Source organism: Odocoileus virginianus, chromosome 1 (assembly GCF_023699985.2).
Source record: "Odocoileus virginianus isolate 20LAN1187 ecotype Illinois chromosome 1, Ovbor_1.2, whole genome shotgun sequence".
NCBI classification, from domain to species: domain Eukaryota; kingdom Metazoa; phylum Chordata; class Mammalia; order Artiodactyla; family Cervidae; genus Odocoileus; species Odocoileus virginianus.
Genome location: NC_069674.1, coordinates 95,986,048 through 96,001,912, shown reverse-complemented (window position 1 = coordinate 96,001,912; position 15,865 = coordinate 95,986,048). Strand labels below are relative to the sequence as shown.

Below are 15,865 nucleotides of genomic sequence, written 5' to 3'. Positions count from 1 at the left end.
TTTGAGAGGTTTCCCGGGTACTTCGGATCAGCTAGTTCTCTGCCAAGTCATGCGATCACCACTCTAATACAAAGAGTGAAAGTCGCTCAGTCATGTCTGACTCTTTGCAACCCCATGAACTGTAGCCTGCCAGACTCCTCTGTCCATGGAACTCTCCAGGCCAGAATGCTGGAGTGGGTAGCCGCCCCCTTCTCTAGGAGCTCTTCCCAACCCAGGTCTCCTGCATTGCAGGCGGATTCTTTACCAGCTGAGCCACCAGGGAAGATACCCTAATGCCAAAGCCAGAAGTTAGGCAACACTGAGATTACTGTTCCCCCCAGTGGGTGGGGAGGTGGGGCGGGGCGGGGGGGGAGGCAGGGTTTGTAGCAGCGAAAGGAGCATCATCTCAGTGCCCTTGAACATACGGGAAGTGCCACCAGAGGGTCAGGCCATAGGATCAGAGGGGAAAGAGAGAGATGTGAGAGAGCCTGGGGTGGGGTGGGGGCCCAGAATTCCATTGAGAACAATCATGATTTTCCACACTCAACGACTGTGGCTCCTCGGGCCTGTTGAGAGCAGCAGAGTCCTCAGATCAGTCTCTTATCGATTAATTATCAGAAGGCAGGACATAGATATAAACATATATTCTGTATTAAGGGCAAAGATTCTATTTTCAAAGAGGTTCGTTCAACTGATTGAAGAAGTTTAACCGAGAGCATTGGAACAGCCTGGGCTGCTCCATGGTTTGGCCAACAGTCACCCTCTTTCTCACTCCACCCAGTCTGGTCTGTACCTCTCTGCTCCTGCGGGCTCCATGTTTCTGATTACAAGCGTCCCATTGCTCTCAACACACAGTTACTCCAGAGCAATGGGATACTTGTAACCAGAAACAATTTGCAATTGCGTCAATGTAATCTTGGTATCTACAGATTTGCCCAGCTTCAGAACCCAAACCCTAGCAAATACCTTGAAGTAAAAGAAGCCTTGGTCCAGACGTGAGGCAAGGTGGGCTGTAGTCTTGGTTTTCCACTAACATGTAGGTTTTTCTGTGTCCCCCAGGTCCCTCAGTCTCCTCACTTGGATATCAGGGGCTGGATACAAAGAGCTCTATGATCCCTTTTGACTTCCCTGGACAGTCAAGGACAGCTGCAAGGTGGAGATCTTCCAAAGAGCACCTCACCAAGAGCACCAAGCCTAGCCCCAGTGCCAGGGGTTGACCTCAAAAGGAACCCCAGTGGGGTTTCTGGAAAACATTCTAGTTCTTTCACCCAGCTCACGCTATACCCCTCTGGAAAGGTTACACAGTGTCTCCTCAAAGTCCTTCCAAAGTTAGTGGAAATTAAGTGGATTGTTATGGCATTCTTCTTCCCAAGGTCCATTCCCTCCTCCCCTAATAATGGAACCCTAGTTTTCCCTTAAGGAATTGTCCTTTCTCTGTTGCCAGTCCTTGAGGGTTGAGCTCCAGGGACAGGCTCATGAAACGCTGGGCAAATAGCCTATTTTCCACCCCAGTGGTTGATTGATGATTGGACAAAGGCAGACTCAAATCCAGACTTTGGCCAGAGATGCTGGAGGCCTTTGGCTTCTTTATGGAATGAAACCTCACAGGAAATCAGAGCTGGGAGCTGAAGAGGAGACAATTGCTGGGAATAACGTTTGAGACCCTAGATACAGCCACGCCTGAAAGTCTACACGTGAACTTTCAGTTACCTGAGCAAATAAATCCATTCCCACTTTTTTGTTGTTGAAGTGAATTTGAGTTGAATTAGGTATCAGTAATAAAGTGTTCTTTGAACTTTCTGCTTTTCTCATTCATGCATGCCTCTCTGACAATGTTGCCAAATCTGAGTTATTTCTGATTAAAGGAAGAGGAAGGGGAGGAAAAGGAGGAGGAGGAAGCAGAAAAAGAGAAAAGAGAGAGGATAAGAAGTAGAAGCTGTTAAATCTAAAAGCTGCATGAAAGGCAAGGTCTAATGCACTGTTGGTAATTATAAATATAGCACTGTTGTTACCACTTCCTGCCCTGTACCCATCACAAATATCACTCATTTATAAGAATTCTTCTCAATGCAGAATTCTTGGCACCCACGGCTAATCACCTGCAGTTGACCCCAACCTGAAATCTATTTCCAACAAAGCTAAGACACCTACCGATTCAACGGACATGAACTTGGGCGAACTCCGGGAGATGGTGAGGGACAGGGAGGTCTGGAGTGCTGCAGTCCATGGGGTCGTGAAGAGTGGGACACAACATAGCTGCTGAACAACAACAATAAAGACACCTACAGCATTACACTATGACCGATGCCAGTCACGGGACTGGGAGATGGTTTAAACCAAAGCAGAGCCTTAACTGCCATGGCCAGTCCAGAGGACACGCTGATCACAAAGACAGGAGCAACTTCGCCATACTGGCAAAATCAAATAGTGCTAATAGGTAGCCCCAAGCCACTGCCAGGAAATCCCTTGGAATGGGGTCTCAGAGAGAAAAGCATGGCGTTTAGTTAGCTGGCTCCTGGAGCCAAAGCATGAACGGGAGAGGTCTGGTGGGTGCCATTTAACCCACATGGCAGCTTCGGGGTGCAGGTGGGGGCTCAGCCCTGGCCCCACGCCCAGTGTCAACACTGCCCACAACACGATGACCCTGTATGCCCACTGGCAACTCCGGGCTCCCAAGGGCTCCCAAGGCTGCCAGTTCTGAGCAGGTAACATCTTCTTGGGCATCAACCTCCGACAACAATAAGTGCTGGTACTAAGCTGGAGCGTTTCTAATCCTCGAGCTGACGGATGCCTTTCTGCCTCCCTCAGAACTCAAAATCACCTGATGTTTCTAAAATTACATCTTGAAGGCAAATGAATCTGTAACATGCACCAAAGCCTAAGCTAACCAGGGAAAGGAGGAGAAAATAGAAACATTCTGACTCCCTCCCATAAATGTGAATATTCTTTCTATACTGGTGGGAGCAGGGGGAGTGGGGAGGGGAACATCTCCAAAGGATGGGAAGTTCCCAAGAACCAGGTGTTCTCTGGTGTCCCTGAGGGTTCAGAGCGGCCTCACGACACAGGATGAAAATTAAGGAGAAGCAAGACCCGGGCATGAAGAGGGGAGGTGCCTTCAACTTCTAGACAGAGACAGCCCGGCCTGAGGCAGACCCTGGAGGAAGCCCCGGGGCAGGGCCACACACGGGCCACTTAAAAGAGAATTAGACAGCAGCTGCTTCTCCTTAGACTGGAGAGGTGGTCGAAGGGGCTTTGTGTGAGCCTGGATCAAAACACACCTATCAAGAGGGATCAAGAACCTGGCCAAGTGGACTGCAGACAGAAAAGGGAATGAGTGTTTATTGTTTGTTTGTTTGTTTGTTTTTAGCAAAAATGTAAAAATCCAGGGATAAAACTGCTTTTTTTTTTTTTAATTGTAGCAAAGCCTGTCCAATGAAAACAATCCTCCTCTCCCCTTCACCCACGGATCAAACTTTAAAAATGCAACCTGTTAATATTTACAGTGATCTATTCAACAGAAAAGAACCGCTGCAACCGTTGTGTTCCTGGACAATCGAGCTCCCTGGGCCACTAGACTGGATGAGGTGGTCAGGCCCTCCCGAGTTAACTCTTCATAGCTGCAAACAAATGGGACCCAGGACGAAACCAGGAGGCTGTAATCAACATTCCACGCAGGGCAGCTTCCCTCAGCAATCATTAGTTCCCGGGCTTACAAGGTGACTCCAGAGGGGTGATTACTGGGGAGACAGACGATTTAGGGAGATAAGAGACTCCGTCGTCTTGTGGGGTGGCAACACCCGGTGGCAGACTTAGGCACAGGTCTTCTGAGACGGGAGGCCAGGGCGAGAGAGGAGCAGCAGTTCCTCAAAGGAAAAGGAGCGGGTAGCATCGTGAAGGCTGCTGAGGGCAAGGAGATGGGGCGTCCCGGGTCCAGTGAGCAGCAAACGCACAGTCCTAGAGAGGAGAGGGGGTCCAAGGGGTCCAGCGAGGGTGTGTTTGTGTGTGTGTGTCTGTGTGTGGCTGAGGAATCTGCTAAATTCTAACAAAAGCGATGGCCGGCCGTGCTGGTCTGGCCCAGAGGCGAGCGGAGCAGGACCCGCCACTCTCGCACCAGGGGCCGGATGCCGTCTTACCTGCGTCTCCTCCAGTCAAGGAGGCAGGGCTGCCTGCGGCCCGGATTTTGGGCTGTTCTGCTGGGGTTGCCGCTGAGGCTGCCGCTGGGGCCGCGCACCCCGGGGCAGGGAGGTCTGGTGTCTCGGTGCCCTTGGAGACATGGCCCCGGGACCGAGGATGCCCCCCAGCCTGGCTGAGCTCTCAGAACCGCCCAGGGCTGGCCCCGGACTCCACCCCCACGCGGGCCGGCGCACCTGTGTGGACTCTCACTCCGCACCTCACCTGGGCTGTGGGAGGGAAGGTAGGCCCTAGGCCTGGAGCCTCTCACTAGGATGGGCCTATCTGAGTTGCTTTTGGGTGGTTGTTCAGTGGCGTCCAGCTCTTTGCAACCCCATGGACTGCAGCAGCCAGGCTTCCCTGTCTTTCACTATCTCCCAGAGTCTGCTTAAACTCATGTCCATGGAGTTCGTGATGCCACCCAACCAGCTCTTCTTCTGCCACCCTCTTCTCCTTTTGCCCTCAGTCTTTCCCAGCATCAGGGTCTTTTCCAGTGAGTCAACTCTTTGCATCAGGTGGCCAAAGCATTGGAACTTCAGCTTCAGTCCTTTGAATATTCAGGGTTTTGTGCCCAGGTGCAAAACTGCTCTCCCCTGTAAGCCAAGTGTCCACCCTGCTGCCTCCACTGCAGTATCTGGGGGAGGTCTGGGCCATATTGGCAGTTTCATGCAGGCGGGACCTGTCTCTTTCCTCTCTCTCCAGCCCCCCACCTCATAGAACCCCCCCAGAACCCCCTCATCCCCCCAACAAACTCATTAACTTTGTGTCAAATATCTTTTCCATTTAATTAAAAAAAAAACAAACAGTTAATGTCACACGGGGCTCCAGAAATACATGCTTTTGAATTCCAGCCAAGGAGAGGGCTGGAAAGCTGCGATCTGCAGACACGGCTGGTTTCCACAGACCAGTCTGTGCAGCGCTGACCAGCTCAGTCCCTCTGCCCATGAGAGAACCACGGCCCAGGAGGCAGGGGCGGGGGGGTCTTCAGTTGGCCGGAGCATCACCTGTAGCTCGCTGGAAGGTGGCTGGGCAGGAAGAGGGAGTCTCCCTGCAGCCCCCCTCTAAGAAGGACATGGGCCAGGGGTACAAAAGGAGGTACTTAAGCCTCCTAAGACTCCTGCTGCCTCTGAAGCTGGAGGACACCTTCTTTCAACCGAACACAAAGTAGATTGATGATGTGAACTTGGACTTTGTAGCAACCCGGTGACACCACAGCAGTCAGCAGATGGAGTTGTCCACTGATGGGCCTGGACACAGCTCCTAGACCATCCGGTACTGTCAGGACCACGTAGAGAACACACTGACACCCTTTATGCCAAATAAGAGTAAATAATTCTACCAATATAAACAGGGCCTCTGACCCTTTCATTTTATTAAAATGGCACGTAAATATTAAAACAGCATACTGATCACTTCCTACATCCGTGAGCCCCCCGGCGTGTTGATCTGGAGCCACTTGTGGGCTTCCTCCCAGACGGAGGCAGCTGGCTCACGCATTGAGCAATTCATGTTCTTTATCGGTTTTCCCAACAGCATCAGGATTTGATAGTGGGTCGAGATCAGCAAAAAGGCTGAACCAGGCAGTCAGGTCCGAGGAGGCCTTGGCAGGCTCTGGGGAGAGAAGAGGACACATCAGCCCAGCCACCTTGCTAAATCCCATCTCTGCCAGGCTTCAGGGCCAGGAGCACCTTCAAGACGGAAGATGCTCAGTCAGACAAACCCTGCTGCTTTTGGTCTCTAAGCCTTGTTAGGGTATTCCATGCCCCACTACTGGCTTGTTGGCTGAGTAACATTTCTATACCATGGTCTTTACAAATCTGCGCAAACAGTGAGCTCTTGTGTTAATCCCCAGTCGGCACCCCTACCCAGCAGATGGCCACAGCCCACTGAGCTGCCTGAAACCCCAGACCCTGTGCTTCAGCACCACCAGGAAATAGCAGTCATTTCAGAAACCAGACTGAATGACTCAGGAAGTAAGGTGCCTTCCAGTGTCCCCTGGAGGAATCTTCAAATCTGCTGGGTCAAGAGAAATACGGTGATTACTCTTTTCAGTCTTCTTTAACCCTTTCCCATCTAAGGAAGGGGGCCTTAGACAGGCCTCCCCTTCCCCACTGGGCTCTAAATTGCCCCCGAGCCTCTCACCCTCCATGCTCCATAGAGTCCTGCTTCAAGTGTTCTTTTACTGAACCACCTGCCCTAACTTCTTGAATGCCACGATGACAGACCCCAATTATTTTCCAGATGAGGAAGGCATTTTTAAAAGAGTGCCTGATGCAAGAGATTTACAAAGAAGTTGGGGGCTCTTCTCTATATAAATCGTTCCACATGAGAATCTAAGTTCATTGACTTGGATGACCTATGCTTTTTTTTTCTTTCTCCAACAGGTGGGACCATCAAAAACATGAAGAAAATGTCTGACAGGTTATCCTTCTAACCAAAAGCAGCTAGGAATGTGCGTGCCATCTGGTTGAGAAGAATCTCAAAAAATACTGGTAGGACAAGTTGCTAAAAATGCTTCTATGAATAGTGTGATGGTGAGTACTGATGGGACCATTCCAACATACACAGGGCCTTTGATCTTTTCACTAAAATGGCACTTAAAGGCAGTGTACTGATCCCTTTATAGTTCTGATTTTCCCTCCCTTTATCGTTTTTCCAGTCTCTTGTAAATATATTACTTTATAATGAGACAACAATGCATCTATTACAGAGATAAGCGATTGCAAACAAGAGTAGTTAGTAACATGCAAGCTGTTACTTCGTAACATTAATTTCACAGCGTGCAGTGAGCCCCTAAAACACTTGGTTTATTGATATGATAAACTGAGACGTTATAGAGAGCTCAATATAGCTTGGTGGGGGTGGGGGAGACAATTTATTTTTTCAAGGGGCTATAACTTGTCTTTCTTTAGTCCTGTAGGACGTCACACAAAGAAACTGTATGGAGCAAGACCGATTTTGGAGGATTAGTCTGTTCTTGATAGAGAGTATCAGGACATCTTAGTGATAGTGCCAGTGTCTCTCCCCTCCCCAGGGGGGCTTTCCAGTGGTGGGTGTGGCCCAGCTGTGAGTAGCCAGGTGATTATACTTGGGGGGAGGGGAATCCTCACATTCCCCAGACCTCCACTGTGGGAGGGAAAACCAGGTGCAACTATTTGCACAACACCTAAAAGAACATCAAGGGAATGCTTTCTGATGATAATAAAACTGACATTTCCTTTAACGTCCTGTGGTCAACACAGGGAAAGTGATGACCAAAGGAAGAGAGATGCAAAAACAGATGAGATCTTCCTCAGGCAGATGTTCTGTCTCAAAAGAGAGTAGATTTCACAAGCTTAAAAGGCCCTTTTTTGACAACTAAGGCACCTGGCTCTTTGCAAAAAGCATTAATCAAATGCTTTGTCTGGTGGAAGCAATGGTATGTTCAGCTGAGGATCGCCAATCTCAGAGGCCATTTTCTCCCTTACTGCTCTCAGCCAGTCTTGGGGAACACCCGGTCACATGCAGACAGATGTCTGAGTCCTCCTCATTAGATCTGATAGAGCCAATTATGAATGAGGACCTTAAGCCAGGAAAAAGTTAAAATGTTAGTACCTAGGATCATGCACAACTCTCAGCCCTTGTATCCCTGCCTCTGAATCCCAGGTGCTCCAATGGAAATTAGTAAAGAGATAAAGCAAAGAGTGTTAGGCCGATGGAAAGGAGGGTGACGGTCACTTAAGGGGGAGAGAATGATGTATTACCTTTCACTGCAGGGTAGTTGACATTTGGACTGCTTGCCTTTGGTGCCGGCCATGGAGGAGAAGGGCTGACACTGCTCTCTGACCAGCCTAATGTTCAAAACCAGAGGTCGTTAGATCTTAGGGAAGAGCAGCCACACTATCTCGTAAGTTCCATGTGCGGCACACACGTGGCTCTCAACTAGGATGGCCTTCGAAGAGAGGGGAGGCTGGGTGTGCCGCGACCCTTCTTTCATGTGCCTCATATCTGGAATATGTTTTAGGGGAGAGTAGATTTGTATAATCCTGCCCACTTCAAAAGGGCTTCCCTGGTGATTCAGATGGTAAAGAATCTGCCTGCAATGCAGGAGACTGGGGCTCGGTCCCTGGGTCTGGAAGATCCCCTGGAGAATGAAATGGAAACCCACTCCAGTATTCTGGCCTGGAGAATACCATAGACAGGGGAACCCGGTGGGCTACAGTCCATGGGGTGGCAAAGAGTTGGACACAACTGACTAAGGAACACCAACTTGAAAGTATGGAAAATTAGGGGGAAGACTGCAAATGAGAAATTGCTAAGGTTAAAGCATTCTTGCTTCTGATTTTATACCCATTTTTCTTACCAACTGATATCATTTCACGGTCACACCAAAGATTATCAATAGTGTTCCTAGGAAATCAAGTGCCTTGTTTTTCTGTCACAAATAGGCATGATTTGTGCCCATGTCACAAAAAGTGATCACCATTAAATGCAATGACAGAATTGGTGAACAACTGGTCTTCTCTATTTCCAATATGATCCAGTTCATTTATTTTCCGTACAGCTAATTTAAATTGTGAAGTTTAGTTAATACAGATAATTGGCAGCCCAGTCCAAATATATGAGAGGGAAGAATGTCCGCCTTAACTTGATGCCATATCCTTATGATGGCACTGATCTTGTCTAACCCAATGTTCTGAAGGCCCCTTGGGCTCTTCCTGCTGCTAATGATTAAGAGGTGTTCAGCAGTCCTGTTTTGTGGGGTGGGGAGCAAGCCTAGTTCCCCCCAGCATTTACTCTCTGTGCTAGATGTCTCAGCATGACTCATGTAATTTAGAACTTTACCATATATTTCTTTGCACATCTGCTTTAATTCTTCATGTGTAAGCCCTGTCTTCTCCAAGAGACAAGAAAGTGTTTCTTCAATGTGCTCCATAATATCTAATGTGGTACAGGTAGGTGTGTGTGGACTGAGTCCATTGGTGATGCTCACTGTGAAACACAGACCATCAGATGATGCATCACTGTGGGGTCCAAATAGTTAAAACCATATCCTTTCACTGCGATGCTCTGCTCACAGATGCTCTGTCTTCTACAGAAAAAGTTTTGTCTCTGATAAGGATGCTATGTTTGGATGGTAGAGTTCAGCTGTGGCAGTGAAACCAACTTCGGAGGCAAGAAACTCACTCGGCATATGCTACAGAAATGAGAAGATGAAATACTATTTGTTTACCCTATACTTAAGATTTGTAATAAGGGACCCACTTTAAAAGCATAGTATATTGATTAGCCTGGCATGCTGCAGTCCATGGGGTTGCAAAGAGTTGGACATGACTGATCGACTTAACTGAACTGATGTTGACTAATTTGTACTTTTGTCTCATCCCCTAGAGTTCTGAGCCCCTTGAAGGCAGGGACCATGTATTATTCATCTTTACATTCTTTAGGGCACTTCCTGGGCACATGACGAGTGTTGAAATTAAGATAACCATCGAAGAACTCTTAAATCATGAGAACTACACTTATGAAACATTATTTTGAGAGATGGCAAAGCAATGCTTGCCACTGGAGATGCCCTAATACTCGCTGGTTGAATTATTTCTTTTTAGGCAAGCAGCATAGAAATAGAGACTGTGTACATGTGTGCTCAGTCATGTCTGTCTCTTTGTAACTTCATGGGCTGTAGTGCTACCAGGCTCCTTTGTCCATGGGATTTCCCAGGCAAGAATACTGGAGTGGGTTGCCATTTCATTCTCCAGGGGATCTTCCTGACCCAGGGATCGAACCCAAGTCTCCTGCAGCTCTGGCATTTGCAGGTGGATTCTTTACCACTGAGCACATTGAAAACCCTATAAAGACTAACCAAGGACAAATGAAACAGGCAGCCTGTGACCTATTTATTGGGTTTACAATATTGAAAAAGTACAGAGAGTTTAAAAAGTATTGCTATTCATTGGGATGGTCCTTGAACATGTTATTAACATATTTCACAAACAATAAAAAGCACCAGATTTCAAGGGAACTTTTTTAGAAGAATGGAAATGTTCTCCCACTAGACTGTGATGATGGTTACACAATATAAATTTACCAGAAATCCTTGAACTGTTCTCCTACAATGGGTGAATATCATGGTATGTAAATTATAGTTCAATAAAGCCATTTTTAAAAAATGACCAGTATTTGGTGTACTCCAGTAGTAACATAACCTCCCTGGTTCCTAGAAAATTGGCCCATGGGCATTTTCCTTCCAAACCCTAATCACATAAATAGTGGTAAATGTGGAAAGTTAAAATTGCAGTCTCACTGAGTGCCAAATCACGCTAAAAGATTTAGGTAGCATCTAACTGGGTCAATTTCATCTTTCCCTACAAACCTCTCCTGGACATTGAGGGTCAAGATCCACCTGTGCTCGGCAGAAACTTCACACAACCTTTTCTCAATGCTAGCAGCCTGGCCCCTGGCTCTGAGGGCAGGGCTTCTCAAAGTGTGGTGCCTGCCCCAGCAGCTGGGACGTCACCTACTGAATCAGAATCCCTGGGGTGGAGTCCGAGGAACCGCCAACCCTCAGCAACCCTCACGCGAGTGCAGTGTGAGGCACTGCCGCAGACGGCTCCCAAGGAGCTGCCGCGGCCACCATCCCCGTCAGGATCAGGTTCACTCTTGTTGAAGCCAGAGCTGGGACAAGGAGCGAAGCCCTCCTCGGAAACAGAGAGCACCCACCTCCCAGCTCCCGCAGCTTTAAGCTCCTTGACCCCATTGAGCTCTCTGAGTTCAGGGAGGCCCACACTTCCAGAGAGAATCCAAGTGGATGCAAAGAAAAGGCACGTGAGAGGTGTGGAGGGCCACCCCTCCCCCATCTCTAAATGCTGATACAGTGGGAACACGGGATAATTCTCCCCATTCCAAAAACACGCACAACATTTAGCTCCAGAGAATGCTGGAAAAGAGTCAGGCTCAATCATTGTCTTTTTTCAGAGTATAAGACAACACATTCCTCAAGGAAGCAGAAATAAATTCGCATGTCAAAACACAGACCCCCTCACTGTATATGATGGGTATATTCCCAAATGGTTATAAACAAACAGAACATCTGTATATCAAGTCATATTTTTAGAGTTCCAGAAATACAAGTTGTATTTTAAAGCCTATCATTTAAAGGATTGTAACGGCAGGCTCCTTTATAAAGACTGTGTTAAGTTGCTTCAGTTGTGTCTGACTCTTTGTGACCCCAAGGACTGTAGCTTGCTAGACTCCTCTGTCCATGGGGAGTCTCCAGGCAAGAATACTGAAGTGGGTAGCTTATCCCTTCTCCAGGGGATCTTCCCAACCCAGGAATCGAACCCACGTCTCCCACATTGCAGGTGGATTCTTTACCAGCTGAGCCACAAGGGAAGCCTTGTCTTTATTATAAAGACAATGTCTTCTAATTGGATTCCTTTGTAACTACAGAGTTCTGCATATTGCTCACCTAAACACTCAGGAACCATAAGGGCAACATGGAGAATCTACGGACTTGGGGGCTTCTCTGCTGCACAGGATATGGAGGAGGATGAGCATAAAGACGTTGCCCCTTTGGGGACGAAGATGATAGATGATGGGGAAAGTAGACCTCAGAGTTTCCCAAAGACACAGGGTGTCACTGTTCTTTTGTCCCACAATGTGAAGCAGAAACACCCAGTGTGCCAAACCACAATTTCTCTTCCGAACACCTATTAAGCATAAATCGAACAATCCCAACTATTCGCACATGAGGGGAGGAAAAGTTATCGTTGTGACCCCAGCTATGTATGTATATATTGTCACTGTTGTTTAGTTGCTAAGTCATGTCTGACTCTTTTGCGATCCCATGGACGGTTGCCTGCCAAGCTCTCTGTCCTTTGGATTTTCCCAGCAAGAGTACTGCAGTGGGTTGCCATTTCCTTCTCCAGGGGATCTTTCCCAACCCAGGGACTGAACCCACGTCTCCTACATGGGTAGGTGAATTCTTTACCACTGAGCCACCAGGGAAACCCATATGTGTATGTTTTAAGCAAATACTCAGCTGGGCTGCAGTTTCACTCTCACTCATATTGCTTTGGGAATTCTTTAGGGGAGGGGTACAACTAGGGTAATTATGGATGGAATGCCAAGCCAGACTTCAAATGTCTTGGCTTCTGTCAGGAAAAAATGCTATTTACAGAGAACTCAGTGTTGCTAATATTCCTATAATTGCCATCAACTGCTCTTCAGTTGGTGTTCGTTGGCTGAGGCGTTTTTAACGGGAAGGTGTGGCTGGAAGCATGTCTTCCCCATCTCAGAGAAACTGTGTCAGGAGATGGGGTGGTGCAGGGTGGGGACAGACGAGACTGAGTGCTCTGGGGGCAAGTTGACAAGCCGAGTTCTCGGCCCCTTTGATATGTCAACTGTGAGCTCCCCGTCTGCAGGAAACACATATAAAATTTTATTGGAGCAATCCTGCCCCCTTCACTGACATAAGGGAAAATATAAATCGGCCAGAAATAATACTGGCCAGCTAGAGCAGCAAGTGAAGCCAAAGTAACACCACCCAGCGTAGCACTTTACCATGAGGGTAATTTCACTGGCTGGGAGGGCAAAGCCCAGGCTGGGTTGAGAAGCAGAGCCCTGGGCGCTCTGGGACAGGGTTGGCCATGACAGGGAATGTGGGAAGACCAGGGCCATGGTGACCAGGCACCAGCCTGCCGTCCACACCTTCTCTGAGCCCCAGTTTCCATACTGGCAAAGGGCAGGTAAAAATTCCTGCCTCATGAGGTTGTTGTATGGATAAAACGGGAGCTTGTGGGTGAGACCAGGGCGCACAGAGGTTAGGGGGCAGGCGCTCCATAATCCAATGATTCTGGATTTCTGCTATCACTGAGCACACATGAGAACCAACCCGAGACTGTCTTCAGACCTTTTTCTCTTCAATTAGTGATGCATTGTCAGTTGGTCTCTCCCTTCCTTCTTGTCTGCCATCCATCCACTCATCCATCAGTCCATCCACCCAGATGTCTTTTTGGAACATCGATTCCAGGCACTGAGCTATGTTTGGGAAATATGATAGGGAGCAACACAAACATGGGCCCTGCCCATGATGACATAAAGCAAGACAGAAAATTCAACCCATTTTACAATGAGGTGAAATGAGAGGAATGATTAAGTACTGGCTCTAAAGGGAATGGAGAGCAGAAATAGCCAACACTGACTGCGGAGGGCATCCCTGGATGGTATGCTGAACACGAGCACCTGAAGGATGAGGAGTTAGCCAATCAGAACATCACGAGTGTGAAGTGGGTGGAATGCTCTGGGGGGAGGGGAGAGTCGGGCTCCCTGGAGTCCAGGTCAGACATGACACATGGTCCCCAGCAGAACAATGTCATTAAATCATGCTCAGTAAAGCCATGGGGGGTATGGGCAGTGATGCCACCGGGTCAGGCCCTAAGGGACCTCAAAAGCCAAGATGAGGAGTTTCATGTAGCTTGTGTTTATTTATGCCAAGCTGAGGCTTTCCAGGTGGCTCAGTAGTAAAAAAAATTCACCTGCCAATGCAGGAGACACAGGTTCATCTCTGGTTGGGGAAGATCCCCTGGAGGAGGAAATGGCAACCCACTCCAGTATTCCTGCCCGGGAAATCCCATGGACAAAAGAGCCTGGCGGGCTACAGTCCATCAGGAAGCAAAAGAGTCTGACACGACTGAGCAACTGGACAGAAGCAGAGGAGTTTAAACCTTATGTGGGTGGTGGATAAAACCACAACCGGGCAAGTCAGCAGACCCTTCTGGGACCCTTCATGTGTAAAATGAGGGTGGAGGAGATGGTCACCAAGGTTCCTTCTACGGACTAACAGAGGCACTTAAATTCTGCAAGAATTTAGCCAAGACCTGGTGATGCGCCCTAACAGGTTTAGAAAGTGCTGCTTCTTTGATGGAACAAATAATAGCGCCAGTGGCTCATGCTCTCTGTTCAAATTATCTTTAAATGCAGCCCACAGCGTTTTCTTTCACGTTATTCCATTTGAGGCCCGAGCCAGGCTAAGCCAGGGACAGCAAGAGGTGAGCTCTGCTCAAGGAAAGGCGAATCTGAGATAAGGCTAAGCTTGACATGACATTGGCTTTAAATGGAAACCCACTCAGGTGGCAAAAGCACCTCCGGATTAGCTGAAACAAAAGAACATCCAGAAGGAACAAAGGGCTGTATGTTTGTGAGATTCTGGAACAAGATGCCTAAATTGGCAGGATCCTAAATTAAAAGATGTCCTGGTGGCTTTCTTTTGAGCAGATGGTTATCTTTTCAGTATCAGCGTCTATTTCTAAATTAAATCTTGATGCTGGTGGGAATGGAGAAGAATGTCTAAGAAGGCCCGGCCGGGTCTCTGCCTCAGGCACACCTCTGGGTGGCCCCTTTCTCCTCACTGGAAGAGACCTCAGGAAGGTGCAGTTTCTCATCCCTGTATGACAGAGAAAACCCTGGCCCCTGTCATGCTGACAACTTCAGAAACGCTTAGAAAGCCTCACTAAAATGGACTCCTTCACATTTTTCAGCACAACTTGATCCTAAATGTAAGTTCCTTTGTCTTGCTCTTCTAGAGCTCGAAGTAGGTGGGGAAGGAAGATATAATTGTTCTCTTATGAAATCCGCCCCTCCCCTTTTCTTTCTGCTTCCCCAAGGCAAAGGGAGGCCAAAGAGGAGAGGGAGGCTGAAGAGAATCAGAGGAAGAAGGGGAGAAGCCTGAGGAGGTGAAGGTGGGTGAGGGAGGGGGCAGTGCAGAGGGGGCATAGAGGGGAAAGATCCCTAGGGGTCTGCGCCTGCGTCCAGACAGCTGCCCACCTCTGTCCTGTGGACCCTTGGACCCCGAGGATGCAGCTCCACCTGGTCCTCACAGAAAGCCACAACAGTGGTGGCCAGACCAAGCAAGACAGTGCTAGGGTCAGCGAGAGGCGACGGCAGGCACAGGCAAAGACTGTGGAGATGATCTCAAGTGCACATATTCTGTCCTGGAACATCAGGCTTCTCTGGTGGCGCAGTGGGTCAAGAATCTGCCTTTAATGCAGGAGACACAGGAGACAGGGGTTCAATCCCTGGATCAGGAAGATCCCCTGGAGAAGGGAATAGCAACCCACTCCATGGACAGAAGAGCCTGGCGGACTACAGTCCATGGGGTCACAAAAGAGTCAGACGTGACTGAACAACTGAAGGGCAACAAAATTCTGGAACATCACCCAACTTTTGTGGTTGACACAACCCTTCCTTCCCACACCCACATCTCTCTTCCATGACTGTGTGGTTGCCCTGGTCCCTATATGCACCCAGGATGCCTAGGACCAAGGTTACAGTCATTGCAACTCCGGCTCCTCGGGGAGCACCCAAGGCAAGGCCTGAGGGAGCCCGTCGGGGAATCACGTTTGCCATCAGAGATGTGGTACTTGGTGGCGACAGCACAGGTTTGCGAAAAGGGTCAGTTCTGGAGTCTAGGGGCTCAGGCCCACAATCCGACCTGCTTCCTACCAGAGGTCTAATCTGGGGCAAATTACTTACTCCCTGTTTCTCTGTTTCCCAGGCTGCAGGTTGGAGATGACACCAGGGCTTGCCTGCCTGCCTGCCTGGGAAGGATGCGGTGAGGATGAAATAACACACCTAAAGCACACAGGGCAGTGCTTGACCCACTGCGCGTGTCATATGGAGAGCTAGTTCTTGTTATTTTACCATGATAAAGGAAATCAGTTTTAGACCTCAGTGTCTC

The 15,865-nt window shown here is 48.6% G+C and overlaps 1 protein-coding gene across 12 annotated transcripts in view; it reads right to left on the bottom strand.

Moving 5' to 3' along the window:
* Positions 1-4,909: 4,909 nt before the first annotated feature.
* The window catches only part of ICA1 (islet cell autoantigen 1), a 163,776-nt gene continuing 152,820 nt past the window's right edge, over positions 4,910-15,865 (bottom strand). For 10 of the 12 annotated variants that reach the window (XM_020888190.2, XM_020888186.2, XM_020888183.2 and 7 more), the window contains 2 exons: positions 7,893-7,979; positions 4,910-5,760 (listed from right to left, as the gene is read on the bottom strand). In XM_020888190.2, coding sequence (XP_020743849.2) covers positions 5,639-5,760; positions 7,893-7,979 — 209 coding nt within the window. In that variant the 3' untranslated portion in view covers positions 4,910-5,638. The remainder of the gene's footprint in view (positions 5,761-7,892; positions 7,980-15,865) is intronic. The other 2 variants (XM_070471096.1, XM_070471086.1) reach the window with 1 other exon arrangement.